General features: G+C 41.1%; 1 protein-coding gene across 1 annotated transcript in view; it reads left to right on the top strand.

Moving 5' to 3' along the window:
• KLHL1 (kelch like family member 1) overlaps window positions 1–21831 on the top strand; it is a 556958-nt gene that overhangs the window by 145621 nt on the left and 389506 nt on the right. The window contains exon 3 of the mRNA XM_019488567.2: window positions 7481–7617. Within this exon, the coding sequence (XP_019344112.1) occupies window positions 7481–7617 (137 nt within the window). The remainder of the gene's footprint in view (window positions 1–7480; window positions 7618–21831) is intronic.

Raw genomic sequence — 21831 nt, forward strand, 5'->3', positions numbered from 1 at the left:
AAACAATCATATACAAAATTCAGAATTCATGTCCTGTGAATAGTTGAGCAGCTTGTGCATATCATCTGTTCTTTGTAAATATTCACAAAAGCTTGTTTGTAAGCATAATCAAACTCCAAGAAGATACACACATGTGGCTAAAGTGAGACTGACCTTAGGTCTTTGATCAGCACTGTTGCTTCCAGACTTTGAGAGCTTAAGGGTGCAGACAGAAGTGACAATTTTCACCTAGTCTGGCCACAAAAAATAGTCTATACCTGTGACCAAACACAAGTGCACAGCTGCAAACAGCTTCAAAAATGGCCAATTCGGTGAAAACCTGATCCCTCATTAAATGAGGTATCAGATAAAGATGTTACAAAATATAGAGTCTTTTGTAACTTGCATCTTCAAAGCTCCCAGCCTGTTGCTGTTTTCAGAAGGAGGGGGAGGCAGCAGAGGGTGTTCAGTCTGGGTTTTTTTCAAACCCACCCTCCTGGAGGTTGGGGGCTCTGATTTACCCAGCCCACCCTTCAGCACCAGCTGGGGAGCCCTAAGAATGAGCTCCCTCCACTGCCTTTTCCTCCTCCCATTCTGAAAACAGGAAGCACTGTCAAAGAGCCCTGGCTGTTGCTGTGGGAAACTGGCTGCAGGCTCCCAGTCCACAGATCTCCACCCCGCTCCCCTCCCCTGAACCAAAAGTGAACTTCTGTTTAGTCTGGGGTAACATTGTAAAACAAAATACTTTGCAAAAATCATTCTGACTTACAGCTGGGAGCTGCACTTCCGTCTTCACCGTAACTGATCTGTGTGAGCAAAGATGAAGTAATAAACAGTGATACATAATAGATAACAACCTAAGCATTGGACAGAAGTGGTAGACACGTTTTGGAGATAGTTGAAAAGACAGTGTGTTAGGCTTTCTTTCTAAGTACCCTTCCAGGTTGATTACTTTTATAGGCAGAAAGACTATAAAGTCAGAAAGAGAAATGCTGATATTGTGGAATATCAGAGAAGCTTCAGATTCAAGGAAGGAAAAGAATTATCTGCTAAATAACAAGTGGGTTCAGATAGAAGAGAGGAGTCATGGCATATTAGCCGTCTACATAATTGTGATGAAGATGTTTCAAGGAGTTCGCCAGGTAACTCTTTGAACTGTTAATGCTGATTTCTCTGTCTTCTAGAACAGGGCCGTTCTAGAAGAGAGGAAGAAAGCTAATGATGTACCAGTAACTATACAGGGAAGAAAGAATGAACCTTATAGGCCTGTAAATGTTTATTCAAACTTAGATGAAATAATAGTCCATGCTAATGTCAAGCTTGATTGATCAAAATTAAAGAAGGTTAATATAATCAAAGTTGGTCAACATGATCTTGTAGAAATAGAGCTTTCAAAGATTTTTATGGGATTACAGATATGAGAAAAGATTGAGAGATCTAGGCACATTTAGCTTGAAAAAAAGGTAACTAAGGGGAGAAATGACAATAGTCTTCAAATATTTGGAAGGCTGTCAGAAAGAATAGGGAGAACAGCAGTTCTCCCTTGCAGCAGAAGGGCACAAAATAATAGCTTCAAATTATAGCAAAACAGTTGTAGATTAGATATCATGAAATACTTCCTTATTGTTAGCAGGAGGCCTTTGAAAGTTTATGCCTCTCTAAGCTAGTTAGTCTCTAAGGGTGCCTCTACACGAACACAGAGCCTGCTCCAACACCCTGGAATTACTAAAGCCAAATGAGCTTTACTTCAAGTGCTCTGCTATCATTTTGAAGTGTGGGGACTGATGCATGTAACATTGTGGTGCTTTAATTAGATCAGCTTTTGGAGTATCATTGAATGAGCTTTAGATAAAGCGCCCACACCAACATTTTTAAGCACAGGCACTGATACATGAGATGCTGGAGGCTGCTGGAGCTTGGTAATTACAACGCTCCAGGAGACTTGATTAATTGAGTCTGGTCCTTACAGCATGTCAGAGCAGCCTCACTGCTCGTATATAGGCACCCATTGTGTCCATTGATAAAGTTAAAATTAAAAAATTGGAGAAAGATCAAAAAGTCATGAAAATAATTACAGGACTGGAATACCTACCTGGTAATAACATTTTCAGGGGGCTTGATATGTCTAGCTTATCAAGGGAAGGTTATAGGATAGCTCGATCAACTTTCTCTGTGTGTTGAATGAGGAACTGAGAAGTGCTCTATTATCAAATGTATGTTTACCAGGCAAAACTGTAACATAAACCAGGTCAAAACAGATACATTCAGATGCAATTATTAATGTTATATAAATAAATCATTGCAACCTTTTATCAATGGCTGTGGTAGATTTTTCCATTCCTTAGCTGTTTTTAATCAAATTCAGATTTTTTTTCTCCTAATTGATACACTCCAGTTCAAATGGGGGTTAATTCAGGGTAATCCTATGCTCTTTGTTATAGGAGGTTAGTTTAGATTATCACAATTTGTATCATTACATAATCTAAGAAATTAATATTAGCCCTTTACACATGTCAGGATTGCTGAAAGTAAGCAGTACATTATATTTTATTATATTGAATTTGCAACAGTTTAATGGGACTGCTCACATGCATAACTGTTTACAGAAGCAGTACCTTTTATAGTCCCTCTTCCCTCACTTCCCTCCCCCAAACAAAATTCATAAATGCATATTTCAGGCAATAGTAGTGTTGTAATGCTTCCACAAAAAAGTACTTTTAGATAAAAAGAGATTAAAAGGTTCTGTGAAAAAGTACATGCCAGATTAAAAGTGAAATAATACACTACACATTGATTTTTTTGGGAGGGGTGGGGTGCCCTTTTTTGATATTTGGTTACTTTCAATATACAAAATATTCTGCTTTGATGAGACGGATTTAAATATTTTCTTGAAAGGAGAATAATACACATGGAAAGATTCTGGGTTACAGCATGTTTAATGTTCTGCCTAGTTTGTAAGAAACATAAATGTGGTTTTAATTATAATTTATAATGGGGATTTGACTGAACTGTTAATGCAGATCAATACCTCCTCCATACAGCTGCATAGATACAGGCCTTGAAATCTCCTAATGGTATAATTACATCAGGAGGAGTTTTCCTATTGGATAGCTAGATAAGACTAAGCATAACAGAGGCAGAGACTCAGAGGTATATAGGTAGACTAAAGGTTGGATTACTGCCATTCTTCAGAGGTATTGACATTTATCTCTCTTCTCCCTGTAGCAAAATCCCTATAGTAATGTAGATATTAATGGAGAAGGTAGACAAAGGAAGAGAAAATATTCAAAAAATAAAAGAATCATTAAATTTCATTTGAAAAATTTGGGGAATATTTGTTAGTCTTAGTTGTGATGGCACAAGAGTCACAATCGGATCAGACATGAACATCTCTTCTAAATGGGGGAACTACACATGCAGTTCATGCAATGCAATAAACTCCAGTGCTCCTTGAGCTGGATTACACTGCTCCCAGGCACAGTGTCTCCACATGCACCCAGGACAGCAGCACTTTGAGCCAGAGCAGTGTAGGCCCAGACTGGCAGCAAACTCAGGGGGTCAGCCCTGGGCTCCAGGTGGAAACATCAGGCAATGAAGGAGGTGGCTGGGGCATGTGAGTGCCGAATAAGCAGAACCATGTGGCTACATGGCAGGCAGAGATCTGGTCCCCTGCTGCCTGGGATGACCAGGTGCAATTTATGCCTGTGGTCAGTGTTTACATGTGCGCTTCAGGACACAAAATGACCTCGGGGACAGTACTATCTTAGAGCGGAGTTAATTACCTCACCGATGCATGTGTAGATAATGATACTTTACTGCAGAGCTCATTGGTTAACTCTGTAGTAAAGCCCAATTGTAGATGCACCCAATGGAGGCCAAAGAATTTAAGTCCAGAAAGATAATAAACTTCTATTCAGTCATCTATGCATCAAACTTATTCTGTTTGGCTAAAGTTTATCTTTTAGATGGGTAGCCAGTGGAGCTGAAAGAAGTGGAGAAACTACAACCTGGTAGTTTATTCTAATAATTGTCCTTACTGTTAAATCTATGCCTTGTATTCAAATTTGTTTGGTTTTAACTTTCAGGTAGTCCTCCTTATATGGCCTGCCTCCCCTAGACTAGAAAGCCTTTAATAGCATTGAAGGCACTCAAACCCAAATCAGGTCACATCTCCATCTTCTTTTTAATAAGATTGAATGCAGTGATATTTTTATGTCTCTAAGTGTACAGCGTTTTCTTCTTCACAACAAAAAGATTTGCTTTTCCCTTCACTGTCTAGTAATTAGAAACAGAGAAGGCTTCAAATCAGTTGAGTCATGTTGTTTTGATACAGAATTTGCTCTGGAAAGTATTTCTACGGCCCCCGAAATTCTTTTGGCTACTTACGGATTCTGCTGGAAAGCGTCTGAAGAACGGAAGAAAAGAAGTTCATTAGTATATTCTCATGACCAGAGTAGTACCTGAAAGAAGGAAAACAACATCCTTGGGTCAGCTGACCTTTCTGTTGAAGAGGTCAGTCAGCCTGATTCAGAGCTAAAGTTTATAGTTATTTTTCAGAACAGAAAACAGCAGGTCATTATAAACTATTTGGATAGTTGATTTTCTTCTTTTTATATTTTTCTTCATTTGAATATTGGATGCTTTTATACCACAAGCATAATTTTACAAAAACGTCACTGTCAGAGGCAAGTTTAATTAGCAGGAGTCTTTCACTTGAATTCCATTCACTGAAGGAATAATATTCAAGAAAAAATAGTTTTAAAATGTTGTGGAACTAATAATGGTCTTTGTAGTTGGCAATATATATTTCTTTATCTACAATAACCTTTTGACTTTTTTTTTAAAGAAATACTAACTTGGTATGGTAGTCAAGATCTTTGTTTGCAGAGGTATGCTACTATACAGATAGTGCTGGTGTGGACTCACTCCAGGTTACCAGTTCAGGGACTGCAACAATTCTTCCTCCAGTAAAGCTTAATCTAGGGCAATTGTTTTGTGAGTTTTGTTTGTTTGTTTATTGTTTTTGATTTTCACCTATATTGGAATAATAGATAAATTATTTATCATACAATGCTTACCTTTTAGAATATTGATAATAAGTGTTGCTGTTTTTAAAAAAAAAATTTTTTTTTTCATTTTTTTAATTCACTGCCTTTTTACTCAACCTTTTTGCTTCACTATTAGAAGCCCATCCCTGAGAATAGCATTGTCATGCAGTGGGGTTCTTCTGTGTTTGGCCAACCTAGTATTATTATTAATTTGTTTTTGTATTTTTAAATGCATTTGATGCTCTGGAGCCCCAGCCTGAAGTTAATGTTTAGTATAACATGTACAAACTCATGCAGTGGGAGTGAGGATCTTTCCATGCTTTTGGATTCCTCAAATGGCAGTTTTCTGCTAGCTGCAGCAGCTATAGAATCGTATATTGGCAGTTTTGAAAATAACAAAACTGGGTGGGGATGGAGGGATGGTTATGTTTAGCTACAGAACATAGGATTTATTTTTCATATAGAAATATTACATTGAATGAGGGCACATCTACAAAAGATGCTTTACTGTGAAGTAGGATAGTTTACTGCACAGTAAGCATGTATGTCTGCACATGCACATGCTTATTACTGCATAGTAAACCTCACTAATCACAAGTAAATTTGCTACCTGCAAGTGCAAGTAGCAAATTTACTTGTGGTTAGTAATGGGGCAGTAGCACTTGTGTAGACGTCTGACCAGGAGCAAATCTGCTGCTGGTCAGCTGGCCACCAGGGGAGCGGGAGATCACTCCCTGCCCTTGGGAGCAGCATGCTGCCAGGGTGGACTCTGCCACTAGAGCCTGGGCAAGGTCTGTGTCCCTCTGTCCTGGCAGTGGGAAACTTCAAGCCACCCCACTACGAGATTGTGATCAGGGAGCAGGTTCTGTGACATCATGATCACCAAGCCCCTGCTTCACCATCACAACTGAGGAGTGGAGAGCTCACCCAGTGCCAGCTCTGTGGTAATAGGGCTTGGGCTGGGAGACCCTTATCTTTCAGCGCCAGCTTTGTGACTGCAGGGCCAGTGCTGGGAGATAAGGCCTCCTGGTCCAAACACCGTGACCATGGAGCTTGGGCTGGGAGATAGGAATCTCTCAGTGCTAGCTCCATGCTTGCAGAGCTGGCAGTGGGAGCTCCCTGCTGGTGGAGACTGAGGATCGTGTTCCCTGCCCAGCTCCACGCTTGTGGAACTGAATGTAGAAAAAGCTCCCCACCCTGTTCCCTGCCCAGCTCTGTGCTCATAAAGCTGATTGGGGAATAGGTGCCCCAGCCTCTGTCCCACAACTGTGGAGCTGGGACTGGGAACTGTTCTGGTCAGGGGCAGGTCTGAATCCCATGCCCTGACTGGTGATCAAGGCATGGGGCTTGGAAAAAGCTAGCTGCTAGTTGCCCCACTGGTGGATGGGATAGGGGGCTGGGACCTGACCCTTCCCTGCAGCTTTTTCTAAGTCCCCTACCCCTGATCAGGGAGCCAGGGCTAGGAGCTCCCTGCTGCTGGTGCAGGGATACATTGTTCTTGCCTCAGCAGCAGGCAGCCCTCACGGGCAGGGGAGTAGTATCCCAGCCACAGCTAGGATACAGCTGCCTCCTGGTCCAGTGTTTCCTGCCAGCCCCTGGACTAGCACCCAGGAGTCTAGCGCTCCCCCTGGTGGTGGAAGAGGCCCATTGCAGGGCCTCAGAAAGTGGGAGCAGTAAATTAGCATTCACAGCAAATCTGCTCCTGCTTGCCTGCATTCATAGATGCCTGCCTGGGAGCGTTTATTCGCAAGTCCTTTACTTGCAAATAAACTGATTCCCAATCAAATGCATATGTAGTAACAACCTGAATGTGTGAGGATAAAGTGCTTATGCCTTAAAGATATAGAACATTCCTAATTTTCTTATTATTATTATTTATTTCAGGATCATAGCTTTATGCAAACTACATTCCTAGGACAAATTAATTATCAGTATCAGGAACTAGGAACTAATGTGTTGTTTTTTTGTTTTTCCCCTTGGGGTAATATTTCCTAAATGAGTACCTTTTTCTGACCCAATTGTGTTGATTTTCTTAATATTGAATAAGATGAGTATCACAACGTGTCCTTTCAGAAGGGGAAAAGAGCACCCCTTATGCATGTTATCGGTTTCTGTCATTTAGTTTTTCTGCTAGCGACTGTCATTTTAACAAAAGCAATTTAATTATTGATACTTGCGTGATAGGGCCTGAGTGATGAAGATTGTAAATCTGTCTGTTTTGTGTGTATACTTCTGTGCTTGTGCACCATGCGCTGTATATATAGCTGCAAAAATAAATTAGAATGTCATTCTCCATGTCTCTACCTACAAATTGTAATAAACTTCTGCTTCTGCTTTGTATTTACCCTAAAATCCCAATATTTTAAATAAAAACAATAATTATTTATAATTAAACTACTTCAGGGACTAAAAAATGCATACATTTAACTGGCATCTATGTAACTTTCTTGTAGGCTTGTTCTCAGTTCAGTATCTGACTACTTTGCTGCGATGTTTACAAGTGATGTTTGTGAAGCCAAACAAGAGGAGATCAAAATGGAAGGCATAGACCCTAATGCATTGTGGGATCTTGTGCAGTTTGCATACACAGGTAATGTAACATGTGCAGTGTATTTCCTAGAAAGGAGAATGTTAAATTTTGTTGACTGGAAACAGATCCTCATATAGCTTTATTCATATAACAAATATTTTTGGATACGTACAAACTTTTTACTTAGATCTAACTAACTGTAAATATATACAGGGAGTTTAGGTTGGGCAAAAAGTGGCTGGCATGATCTAATTTATTTCACCTGAGGATTTGCATTATGTAGATTGGATTAAACAATACCTAATCTAACCGTTTGGAGCACATCCCCAGGGCTCAGAAAGCCTAGCAACTCATCCCAGCCTTGGGACTGCACTTTTCATAACCCCACATCCTAATCAGAATGGGTGCTTATACACAAGCAGTGAGGTTGGTCCAATGTGCTAAAATTCCAGCGCATTGGAGTACACTTGATTAATTGAGTCTGCTGCAGCATGGCAATTACTGTGCTCCAGTGACCTCCAGCATAGATTCATAGAAGTTAGGGTTGGAAGGGACCTCAATAGATCATCGAGTCCGACCCCCTGCATAGGCAGGAAAGAATGCTGGGTTTAGATGACCCCAGGGTTTAGATGCCTATCTAACCTCCTCTTGAAGACCCCCAGGGTAGGGGAGAGCACCACCTCCCTTGGGAGCCCATTCCAGACTTTGGCCACTCTGACTGTGAAGAAGTTCTTCCTAATGTCCAGTCTAAATCTGCTCTCTGCTAGTTTATGGCCATTATTTCTTGTAAACCCCAGGGGCGCCTTGATGAGTAAAGCCTCATCAATTCCCTTCTGTGCCCCCGTGATGAACTTATAGGCAGCCACAAGGTCACCTCTCAACCTTCTCTTGCGGAGGCTGAAGAGGTCCAGGTGCCCTAGTCTCTTGCATGCAGTATTCCAACTGCAGTCTGACCAGCGCCCGATAGAGGGGAAGTATCACCTCCTTGGTTCTGTTTGTCATGCATCTGCTGATGCACGATAAAGTGCCGTTAGCTTTCCTGATGACTTCGTCACACTGCCGACTCATGTTCATCTTGGAGCCCACTAGGACTCCAAGATCCCTTTCCACTTCCGTGCCACTAAGCAGGTCATTTCCTAGGCAGTAGGTATGCTGGACATTTTTCCTCCCTTGGTGCAGCACTTTGCATTTCTCCTTGTTGAATAGCATTCTGTTGTTTTGTGCCCATATGTCCAACCTGTCCAGGTCTGCTTGTAGTTGTTTCCTGCCCTCCGGTGTGCCCACTTCTCCCCACAGTTTTGTGTCATCCCCAAACTTGGACAGAGTACACTTCACTCCCTTGTCCAAATCGCTGATGAATACATTGAAGAGTATTAGTCCAAGGACCGAGCCCTGCGGGACCCCACTGCCCACACCCTTCCAGGTCGATACTGACTCATCTACTACGACTCTCTAGGTACGACCCTCTAGCCAATTTGCCACCCACCAGACTGTGTAGTCATCCAAGTCACAGCCTCTTAACTTGTTCACCAGTATGGTGTGGGATACCGTATCGAAGGCCTTCCTGAATTCTAAGTAAATGACGTCTACCCCTCCTCCTGCATCCAGGTGTTTTGTAACTGGTCATAAAAAGAGACTAGATTAGTCAGGCATGATCTACCTGCTACGAACCTGTGCAGGTTTCCCCTCAGCATAATTTCCTGCCGGGCTCTCGCAAATGTGAGCCTTGATAATTTTTTCAAAGAATTTGAAAGCTTTTTCAAAGCATCTCATGTATCAGTGCCCCTGCACTTCAAAATGGCAGTGGGGACGTTTTTATCTAAAGCTCACTGAATGAGCATTAGATAAAGTGTGCCTGCCATCATTTTGATGCTGATACAAGAGACACTCTGGGCGCTTTAATTAGAGCGGCTCTCAGAGCCACTCTAGTTAAAGTGCCCCGCCCCCACTCCTGGAGCACATGTACAAATGCCCACTGTTTTTCACACTCTGGCCCCCATTCTTGTACAGACAACCCTCCAAACACACCCACCAACCACCTGCAAGGACCTGTTAGCTCCTCCCAAAGCTCTCTGCACAACCACTAGTGTCCCCCTGATCCTGCCCTCCTTTCCCATTATTTTGACTTAGATCATGTTTCTGGTGCAGCCCCTGGATCCCAGGAATCTGATCTACAGTCATGTGACTTAAAGTAAGCTGCATGATCTTTTGTCTAAGGTAATCTTTATCTGAGATTGTTAACTTTCTATGGTAAACTTATTTCATGAAAATAAGTTATATCACTAGATAATAATATTTGGCAGTATAACACTCCCACCATTTTAAAGCAGTGATGAGCTATTATATATTTCTGATATTTTAATGGGTGCATCTCCACGTGACACTATGTCACTGTAGCACCGTGCTATGGCAACGTAGCATCAGCAGGCACAAAGTGTGATGTCACAGCTACACTGCAGTAGTTATGTGCTCCCTCCATATAGCATCTTGCTACGGTGACATAGGGGCTAAAAATAACTGTGCACCACCGGCATGGTGCAGTAAGGAAGTACTAAATGATGGGGCAGTAACAACAGCATTGTAGGGGCACATGTAGGCATGCCCAATGTCACCCTATCCCTCAGTTTTACAATATATTAGAGTCTGGCAGAACTATTTCATTTTCACCATATACTGAAAATATCATAAACTTTACTCAGAGGCTGAAAATATGTATATTTATAAATAAATGATCAATGAGGTAAAAGCATCACAATATTGATCACAGTCTCTGATCTTCAATTAAAGTAATAAAAAAAATGTAGCATTTCAAAACTAAAATTCTTCTATGTTGTATGTAAATACCACAGCCACCCAGGCTCATAGCTACATTTTTCCAAAATGTGGCTTCAATGGTTTCCTGAATTCTGGTCAATGAAGAGAATCTTTTATCATAAATGTCATGCCTTTATTTGGATGTCTTTGATCTGTGTGTCCCTTTTTTAGCATCTTTATGGGAATGCCATTCAGGTGACTCTGAGTAAGGTACAGTCTATTTGGCAGCGAAATCACAGAATTGCTAATTGCTGAGCACTTTTGAAATTCAGGACATTTATTTCTATAAGAAATGAACTTATCTTACCCTGTCTTACATAAACCTTCCAGTTCCTTCATGCTAATAAAATGTCTCACTTGATCTTTTTAGTTTACAAAAAATAAAAGTATTTTGTATGAAACATCTCAAAATTGTGGACAGTTGTACCATACTCTCTCTCTCATTAATATATTGCAAAAAAACTTTTTCATTCTCTCATTTTCATTATATGTACAGGGCATTTCAGTTTTACCACATAGGCAGCTAGAAACATTGCGCATAAAACATTATTCACTTCCTGCTGGGACACAAAAGTGATACACTCATTTTAAATCTTCACTGGGAAAAAACCTTTTGACCTGAGAGCTTTATTTTAACTCTAGAATTCTTCAGTGTTAGTCCTAACTTGTGTCAGTCTACTTTTATTGAAACATACCTTTGACAATACTGACTTATACTAAAAGCACTTTTTAAGCTATCAAAGAAAGCCACGAAGGTCACTTTTCCTTATATTTATTGGTGTTTGAACTGTTCCTCTTCATCTACCCACCAGAAAAGTTGCTTTCTTTTGTGCCATACTACCACTGAGAATATCAGTAGACAGATTTAGTACTGAGCTCTATTAATATAAACTAGAAGGGCTTGTAGTAAATAGATCTTTCCAACTGTTCTAGGGGTTGTAATAGAGAAACTGATTAGATATGAATGTAGCCTAACTGTGGCAGGGCAGAAGTCATGCCCTGTCCCAAAGCAGACAAGAGAGCTGCAGATGGGGAGTCCCTCACCTGCCAGTTGAGACCCTAATAAACTATGGGGAAATCAACATTCAGCTTTAACTGATCCTGCTGACTGCCATGGGAGGAATGGCAGGTGAAAGAGAAATCACCGGATAGGCTTTAACTTCTGACCTGGAAGTTAAAATTCTGAAGCCGAATGAGTTATCTTTCCCTGGAGAGGGGAGTCATGGGAGCAGGAGCTCATGCAGCTGCATGGAGGTACAATGATTACCCAACCCAAGCTGGGATCAGTGGAGCTGGTGGAGGAAGACCAGCAATGACAAAATTTACCTGAGGGAGATCCAACACTAGAATGATGCTTTGGATGTTGTGTGAGGGCCTTAGCTGGTGAGTAAGATGTGCCATGTTCTTAGCCTAAAAGGAAGATAAGAAGGGGCCAGCTAGAGAGAGCTGCCCTGTGGAGAGAAGGGGCTTGCCTCCACAAGAGAATGCAGAGCCAGCCAGGGCACTGAATGAGCTGGCTGTGGTGCTCCAGGGGGACCTCTGAAGTAGGACAGAGTGGAAATGAAGCTCCAATATTGTTCTGACTACTGGTGAAAGAGGAAGGGGAAGATAATCTCTAGTGGGGGTGGAAGGAAGTCTTCCTTTTTGAGAGTTGAAGGCATGTAAGCTTGAGTTTGGCCTTAGGCAAAGAGTTTGCAAGAGTAAATGCCTCAGTACTGTGAGATGGGTCTTAACCCGCTCAAGGGGCCATTTGGCGGCATTTTCCAGACTGTGTGGATATAGCAAGATTGATGATAATTCAGAAATTGTACCCTAAATAGCTGGGTGGATGGAGGAATTCTATTGAGAAACAGCAATTTGCCTCCCAGTATTTACTTTTCCCTTTGGATTTTCTGTTAACATCAAAGGAAGGTATGGCCGGTGAGAACCAAAGAGGATGAGCAAGTCCTGAGTGGTAGGATTATGCACATTCCTATGGAGAGCCTTAAGCTTCCACACTAGTCTAAAATAGACACATGACCTTTGTGGGCTTAATTCTTCAAGGTGCTCTGTGCTTTCACCTGTCCTAGACTTAGAGGAGGTTCTCAGCAACTCACCTTTTTCTGTTCCCCTATCTTGTAAATTGAGGAATATATTTCATAGGGACATATTCTGTGAATATTGAAACCTCCAATTGCCAATAAAGTTTTCCATATGTAAAGAATGAAGGACTGTGCTCTTAACATCTTCAAGCAAAGAGTTGCATAACTTTGGAGCTACTAAGCTGAATATTATTATGCATGTACTTAAGTATCTGTAGTATGGTATTTGCCCAATTTTTTCCACTTTCTGTACTTTTATGTGAAAGTGTTATTGTCTGTTGATTTGGGGAAGGGTATAGGTGTTGTTTTTGGTAATGTTCAGTCCTTTCCAACAATGTTTATTTTCTTTTAGAAAAAAATAATAGTATGTTAAACATAGTAGTCATAAAGAAAAAAAAAACCCAGCCTTAATACTGACAGTAAATTGCCTTCTCCATGTATTTGTGCATTGAATATCAGCCCTAGAGACTTTGAAAATGGACTGTGTTCACTGGAGTATAGGGATCCTGATTTTCTCTGTACAGCAAAATTAATTAAAAGTATACTATATATCCTTAAAACCCAACTTGATTAGTGTTGAAAATATGAAGAAAATATAAAAAAGATATAAACGATAAGTTTGGCATTAATTGAAGTAGATATGGTAAGATATTTTATTTTCTAATGAAATAATTACATATTCATAAAAAAATACTACAAAGTATTCATTACAGTGTAAACTCAATTATAGCATCATTAGAACCACTAGTTTAATTCAAATATCATAAGTTATGCAAATGTATTGATAAAATGATCTAATCAATATTGCTTACTCTAGAATACCAATTACTCAGTCTTTAGAATTAGTGGGCACATCTACACGTGCAATTAGTTGTGACTAGATTTACTGCACATTAAGCTAAGGCACAGTAAGCAATTTTTAGAAGGTGTCTGCAGATGCAGTGATCTGGCAATACATTTAGTGTCAGGTCCCTACAGCCTTGCCATGTGTCCCTGTGCCCACCAGTGCAGTGGGAGTTGGGGCTCCAGGCTCCAGTCCCAGCTGCCATCACTTGGTGTCTATGTCTGAAGCCAGACCCAGCTGCCAGTGTCTTTAAAACACCTCTTCCCACCCCACTCTGTGGTGTCTGGGCATCCAGTTTCAGTGGGCAGACAAGCAGCTTGATACAGACACAGGCAGCATGTGCCAGCTCTGTTCCTGCCCCATCTGCAGTCCTCAGCTATGGCTGCCCTAGGTCCTGGTAGCCAGGAACAAGATCCCCTGATCCTCCTGGCTGCCTCAGTCATCCTGCTCGCCCACTGTGGTCACCGTTGCCTGGTTTACAGCCATTTTGCTCTACTCAGCTCCCCCACACATTGTCGCTTCCTGGACAACCACTCCACACCCTCCCAGGTCCCCGCTACTGCACAGCTGCTACTGCCAGCCATGATGACAAGGAGCTTCAGGAGGCCACCACTGAGACTGCCATCATCCTCCTGGGAGTGAGGACCTACAGCTGGGCACCATCATCAGACCATCCCTGCTCATCAGGGAACCAGCATACCCACTCCTGTGGCTGATTAGGCTCTACGCAAGGCACCTGGACCCCCACCAGGCCCATTTTAATTAGTGCCTTGGCCAGACCTGTACCCTTGCCAAGTGCACTTTTAGCTGGTGATCCCTCACAGCCCACCTCAAAGTGGCTGAGAGCAACCTCCCCTGGGTCACTGTAATAGTGTGTGTGCTGCACAATATTTGTGAAGTCCAGGTAGAGTTGTTTTGGGAGGCCTGGGCAGAGAAGGCATGCTGGGCAGAGATGGCCTGGTGGTGGAAGCACAACCTCAGTGGTAGTGTCAGCACCAGCAGCAGGTCCACTGCCAGGAAGGCACCAGATGGGCCATACACCCACCAGCAGGAGCCAGGGCAATGGGTGTGGGAGGCTCTGATAGACCATCTCCCCTCTCCAGCTCACCTGGCCCACCCCCTGCATCACTCTCATGGTTGGCATGTGTTTGAAACAAAAAAGCTTTATTCCACCACAACCCACTAAACTTAGTGCTGGGTTGTGTCTACACATGTATTACTGTGCTTTAACTAATCATGACTAAATTTGATACCTGCCTTAGCCATTTTTACTGTGCAGTAAGGGTATGTACATGTAGATGTGTGCCCATACTGCACATTAAACTAGGCACAGTAACATGTCTTGTGTAGATGCGCTCAGTCTTTCCTTAATCAGCTGCCTTTTTACTGCAACTCATTTACTATACAACTTAAGGGAAACAATGTACATTTAATGGGAAAACATGGTTCCCAGAAGCATTTATTACTAGACATATCTCTGCCACACATAAGGAAATACCAAGAATGTTTTAAAATTAATTGATTTGTTTTAATGCATATAAAATTATTTTTGAGGTGTTAACTATGGAACTAAACTACATATCTCTTTGTTGTTTAACAATACTTTGTCTCATTATGGTGGATGAGCAGTTGTTGACATTTGTATGTAAGGTACAAGAGAACAGTGATATAGAAATATTTGAGACTCTTGAAAGTAATCTAAAAATTAATTCCCCTGAAAAATAATTCTATAGAATTTATAGTTAAGCATACTTTCTTTTAATCTAAAATAACATTAATTTCTCTTGATCCTACAGTTGCCACCTCCACAAGTTATATGAAAGCATTAACACATAACATCTGGACAACAGAATGTTATCTGTGTGGATACATATTTTTTTTTTTTTTAACTTGACTTACCTGCAACTCTGTTGTCTTCATTTCACAGGCAATTGCCTCTAGGCAATGTTCTGGCTTTTGCAGAGCTGGTCATCTATCATGAGTAGGAAGAAGTTACCTTAATAATTTGTCTGTCTGAAATTGTTTTCAACCCATCCAAGCTTGATGCAAAATGCTTTCTGTCTTTTTCCTTTTTTTCCCCTTCGTTTTTGGGGGGCATGGGAATGAGTGGTTATCTAGAGTACAGAAATGTTTAGCTCCCAAAGCCTAAAAACAAAATAAAAAATTGTGCATTACTGAACCTAGTTTTACAATGAATGTTGTTGCAGGCAAAAATGAAACATACATTTATCTCATGCCCAACCACATAATTTCACTGAGGTTCATTGGTTCATTGAAACTGCAAGTGAAATTAAATGAATTGGAATAACTTGGCACCTGGAAATCAGACTCATAATAGGCAATATACTAACGGTATATACAAATATTACATATGTTTACATTACATATACATACTTTACATTTTGGGTACCCTGAGAACTAACTTTAGATTGATAAAAGGTGAATCCTATGAATCAAGATTTAACCTAACCCAGTAAATGGTTTCATATATTCACAGCTGAGCTGTGGGGCTGGGGAAGTCCACCCACTCACCATTGCCCCAGGATTGTTCTGTTCTTAACTCCCTTCCCCAACTCTGATCAAGGTATTTGCCACCCCACTCCCCCAACTACCTTTCCTAGACTGGGCAGTCCCCACCCCCAATCCCTGATGGACTTGCCAGTCCCCCCCCCAGAACTGCCAACCTCCCCACACCTGCCAGGCCCCTCACTGACCCACCAGCCAGCCCCCCCAATCATGTAAGCCCCCCACAAGACTTACTTACTCCCAGCTGTCTGTGCCTCTAAGTGACTGCTTACACACATGGGACCCAGCTTAAACTAAGCCATCTAAACTTGAGCTGGCTGCCACAAATGTTTGTTCTCACCTTAAGCTGCCCAGGAGGAAATTCTCAAGAGAGGGGCATGTCTGAATTGTTTGTAGCATACCAACATTTTAATCATAAGACTAAATCAATAAAGCAGTGAGCAGGATGAAGAAGCCCACACCTTTGTTTTCTCAGGGACGTGAACAAGGTTGTAATAGGATCACACTTAGGTCCATTTAAGCACCTAATAGGTAGGATAGTAACTGATTTTTTGTGCAAAATGTTAGAATTCCATTAGTAGGTTTTAAAAGTGCCCTGCACACATTTGTTTCTATTCTTGTGGCTTAGGGTTGAAGAAAGTACAGAATCCAGGCCTGCCAATACCTGGGTGAGTGCTCTAAGACCAAGCTTTTAGTGTGGCTCACCTTTTATATATTACCTCAAACAATATATAAAATTCTGCTTAAGTGAAAGTAGTTTTAACTACTTGTTTTGTATTAGCATCTCTACCCTTTGGGCCTTTTAGGGGGTTTAGGCCAGGGACAGCTAGTTCATGAATCCTAAATGAATATCACCTTGAGGTAGGTGAAGAAATGCTCAACTCTTTGCAGAGTTGGCAGTAGGTTGAACCATGCTCAGTGGTTGAACTCCAGATGTTTGGTGTTTCATATGCTAAAAAGATTTGTGTGGATGTTTTGTGCTTGGTACTGTTGGACTTGTTGGATTTGGCACCTTATTGTTTTCCTGGATTTAGGTCTCACTATATACACTAACAGGACTGGCATTGCAGTACTTATTTACATATATATGCATGCATGTGTTTATGTATGTATGTATGTAGTTATGTGAGTTAAGCTATAGAATGAGAATGAAGTGGTTTTGGTCATATGTTTTATTGGACAAACTGTATAGTTGAGAGAAAAGTTAAACAAGCTTCCAGGCACAAGTGGCTTGTGTTTAACTCTGTTTATAAATGAAACAGTTGTTTAAAAGAAAAGAGGAGGTCTGTAAATGAGGATCAAAGGGGAGTTATAAGAAATAGCTTTAAAAAAAGAGAAGTAAAGTTGCATAGATAACCTAGTTCTGTAGAAGAACAGAGGAAAAATGCTTTTTGTTACCTGAGGAGTACAGAGAGGTTAACAGATATAGGTAAATAGAAAAGAGCAATAAAATTATTGACTGTGTTTAGTTCATTATTTTTAGTGTCCAGCAAGGTTATGACTTTCTGTTACTAGGCCTGTCTTTTGTCCATTTTGCTTGGGCACGAGGAATGTAAGGTCAAAAAGGGAATGGTTGTTCTATGAAAAGGGTTCTTGTGATTGTGTTTCTGTCTCTTATCATTTTTCTTTGAGAGTGCATTCTGGAGAGTAGTTTCTGTGAGAATATACCAGGCAGAGTCTATGAGAACAGTTAATGTGCTGGATGAGATATAATACATTCTGGCTGCAGCTACATATGTGCTTTACTGTGGAGTAGACTAATTAGCTGCAGAGTAAAGCATCACCGACCAAACATGCAACAATATCAGGCTGCAGTAAACTATTTTGCGCTGTTGTAAAATAGTACTGTCATGTGTTCTCCATAGTCAGTGTTATGACAGGTACAAACAGGAACTCAAACATATATGAGATGGTCAGAGGACATGTTTATAAAAAGCTTTAATGAAAAAAAGGGTGGGGGGGAAGTAATTCTTATGGATAGTACTATCATATTCTGTAGTAATTTACTGTGGTTAAACACATGTGTAGAGTCTGACCATGGATGTAAATTGTGCCTGGTCAGTCCTGCCTGCCTAGCCACATAGCTCCACACTTCCAACACCCACATGCTCCAGCTGACCTTTTTGCTGCCCAACACTGCTACCCAGAACCTTGGACTGACCCCCTGGTACCCTCTGCCAGCCCTTGCCTACACTGCCCCAGCTCAAATTGCTGCTGTCCTAGGCACACTTGTAGATGCTGTGCCCGGGAGTAGTTTACTGCAGTTCAAACTGCTCTGGAGTTTATTGCTTCACATTAATTTCATGTGTAGACACACACTTTATGATAGACACATAGGATTCACTGATTCCAAAAGAATATCCATTATGAGGGGAATGCAGAAATGTTGATAGGTTTTGCATTTGTTGTTAAGTCAAGGATCTGTTCCACTTAGCATGTATTGATCACTGGGGAGTTTGTTTCTTATGATGATTTAGGTGAGTTTTGGAGATTGTCTGGAAGCCAGGAGCAGGATAGGAATATTTCTCTCAAGGTCTAATCTTGTTGAGCATATGGTGTAATTGTTTTATGGTCCTTTTTACAGGTTCCAGCATGGGATGAGATGTGACAATGAGAGGTATGCAGTCAGTGAAGGGGTTTCTTTTTATGTTGTCATAAGTTATAGCAAGGCATTTTTAAATTATAGTGTAAGATCTAAATAGTGGAGAGAATCCAAATCTATTTGCAGTGTGCCCTAGACCTCAGTTCCTATGCAGCAAGAGAATTCTGGTCTACATGGACCTCTTTCTTGGAGCAAGATCCTGACACTATGTATTTATTATTTTCAATCCTCTTGCAGTTCAAGTTGAACAGTTGTAAAAGCTAACAAACAACAGTTTCTTTGCTTCATTTGATCAGCTAATGGCCACTTCTTGATCTTACAAATAGCCTTTTTTATGTAATGTTGAAATATTTAGATGGGTCTTTTGCTGCGATTGAAACTTACATGAACTGGGAGGGAGCCACCTGTCCCCTATGGATCACAGTCCTGGCAAGCGGTGGCAGCAGCAGCACATAGGGCACTCAGGATGCAGGCGCCTGGCAGGGCATGGCTCCAGTCAGCACTGCACATTGCAGCTGGGGGCTCAGCGTTTGCACAGCTGCCTGTATTGCCGGTGCTTCCTGCCTGTCACATGCAGCCAGTGAACTCACACAGCAGGGAGGGAAGCCCTACGTGCTGGAGCCTGGTGTCTTCCCTGCTGGGGCTGTGCAGGTCAGACAAACGGACAGAGCAGGGAGGAAATTATTTCCTCTGATGGCAGCATTTCTACCACCATTCACCTTGCTTTGAAATTTGGGAGTATTCAGCTGATCACAAACACAGTACTGTAGCATAGAGAGAGCTTCAGTATATTAACTGAAGTTCTCAATCCTTATAAAGATTTGTAGGTAAAAAAGAAAACATGATGATACAACCAAAAGACTTGAATTCATTAAACCTTGATCAATGTAGAACCTTTGCACCTTGACAAAATTCTAAAGTTCCTTGATTAACATAAGGTTATCCCTGTGAAGGCCCTGTTGTAGGATAATTAACAAAGACATAAATTAGGTTGGCAAGGACTACATCCAAAGAAGAGTTAGTCTTCAAAATATTATTGGATATTAATGCAGCTTGAGACTCAAAACATTTACCATATTGCATCCTTGAGGACAAATGATGAATAAAAATCATAGAGCATGACTTGATCATCATAGCACATTTGTCACATATTTGAGTTAATCTTGAGTGGAATCTGAAAGAAATGACTTGCTGAGGACAGTTTGAAAAAACAAACAAACAACTTCCTAATACATTGGGGCCAACCAAACTGAGTCACAAATTTAGGTCTACGTACTCCTCGAGTGCCACTCTGATATCTTTCCCTTACCTGATCTGCTGCTCAGCTTTCTGATCTCTTCCCTGATTAAGCTATGGCTCTATTTTCTGCTTCTTGTCCTGTACCCTGTACCCGAGTTGATGCTCTGCTTTTTGTTCCATGACACATCTGTCACCATGCGCCCTATCCCTCCAGTCTGTCATGTGCCACTCACAGAGGTTGCTCATTTCACAGGCTAAACATTGCTATCCTAAAACAGGAGTTCAGAGCAAGGGTTTAAATTAAATTATTTTGGAAAGCATCTCATATAATATTGGATAAACAAAAGAGTAATGGCTGGACACTGCTTTTATCTGAAAATCTATGACCTAGTATAAGATTTGAATTCCACTTCCCAGACTGCATCAGCAGTCAGCTTACAAGAGGACCAGGGTTAAAACAGGAAGCAGAACCAGGAAGTTTGTACAACCATAGATAAAGGGAATTATCCCAACCTGAGTATGTGATTGCCCTGATCATACACCTAAATTCAGGATCTCTACAACTTCCTTGGATATCCCTATGGATGAAGGGACCCCACATATACAATCAGACTATGCCCTACAAGAAGAGAAAAAAAAGTACCTAAACAAATGAATCTATTGACCTGGGAATAGACTTAGCAATGGAAAGAAGGGAGTAAAGAATACATAAAAAGTCCCTAATCATGAAGCCTGGTAACAAGGTAATGCAAATTATGTATTTACAATTTGGATGTATCCTAAAGAGTGACACATTTATTTCCACATAATCAATGCTCATAAAATTGTCACAAATAGAGTGATAATTTAGAGTTACATTTACGATCCATTACATTTCTATTTGATCGTTATTCCCATGAATTTTTTATTAAATTTTAACGCAACTAAAAATTAGATTTTAAGTCTCAATTAATTTGCTTTTTCCCCAGCTTAAGTAGCTTTTCAAATACTTATTGAATAAAAATGAAAAAGAAAAAAGAAGAGAGTAAATGGTAACTAAAAGTTAACAACCTCTGAATAGCCCCATTAAGAAATGTTGACTGAAGTCTAGATCTTCCCATTTTCGACATTCAAAAATGAAGATCACTCTTTAATGTTTAAAATAAAAAGATGAAAGATAGTATTTAATATGTTTACATTTTTCTAACTCTGTCCTAGAGCATGTGATATCAGAGAAAAATGCAGGTATTTTAAAAGCAATAAGGTGCCATTTTTAAAAGTGACTTTGTTTCACCCTTGCATTTAATACCCCAAGATGTAGTAAGACTTACAAAAGCACTTAAGCAAATTATGGAAGTGTTGGAGCAATGCTATAGCCATGGTGGGGCAAGAAATGTGTGGGGGGGAGATCTTTTGTGATATCTTTTATTGGTCCTACTGCATAGTTGGGAGAGATTTTAACAAACCTTCAGATGCAAGGTACCATGGTAACATGTCACCATGGTTCTAAGCTTGTCTAAAATCTTTCCTAGCTATGTACATAATCTAATAAAAGATATCAGCACCCCTACTGCCCTTGGCTAGGGACAGACACTCAAAGAGCCTGAGTCTGAATTGATTCAAGCTTTGCAGGTTAGTCTAACCTGGCTAGGGTGAACCAGTTTGCAACCATACAGAAAATCCCTCTGGACTGAAGAAATTCAGGCACATGCCTGCCGTGGTTCAGGCTAGAAGCTGGGGGGTGCTAGAGCAGCCCTCCATTCCCTTGCACAGAGTTGAGCTGAGGGGGCATGTCCAGGCCCTGGCAGGACCTTCTCATTAGGGATGTCTGCCTGCATCAACCCAGGCTTTTCCCTGCTGGCTGCTCAAGGGGTGGGAGAGTTATGAGGCCCCAGTCACAAGCTAGCACTCTGAGGCAAGGGGTGGTGTGCAGTCCAAGCATCTGTTGATGATACGGAGCTTTTCAATCTCCCTCTCTGCTTGTCAGAAAGTCTTCAGCAAACTGACAGGTGAGATAGGTAGCTAGGGGGGCCATCATAGAGGACATTCCAGTTTTCTCCTACTCCGTCTTCTATCTTCTACTGATACAAAAGCAGATGCCTTTATGTCCTCAAGAGAAAATAGAGGACATAAAGGCATCCAGTTGCACATCAATAGAGGACAGAGGATAGCTGGACTGTCCTCTATGA

This window comes from Alligator mississippiensis, chromosome 1, assembly GCF_030867095.1.
Source record: "Alligator mississippiensis isolate rAllMis1 chromosome 1, rAllMis1, whole genome shotgun sequence".
In the NCBI taxonomy this organism is placed as follows: domain Eukaryota; kingdom Metazoa; phylum Chordata; order Crocodylia; family Alligatoridae; genus Alligator; species Alligator mississippiensis.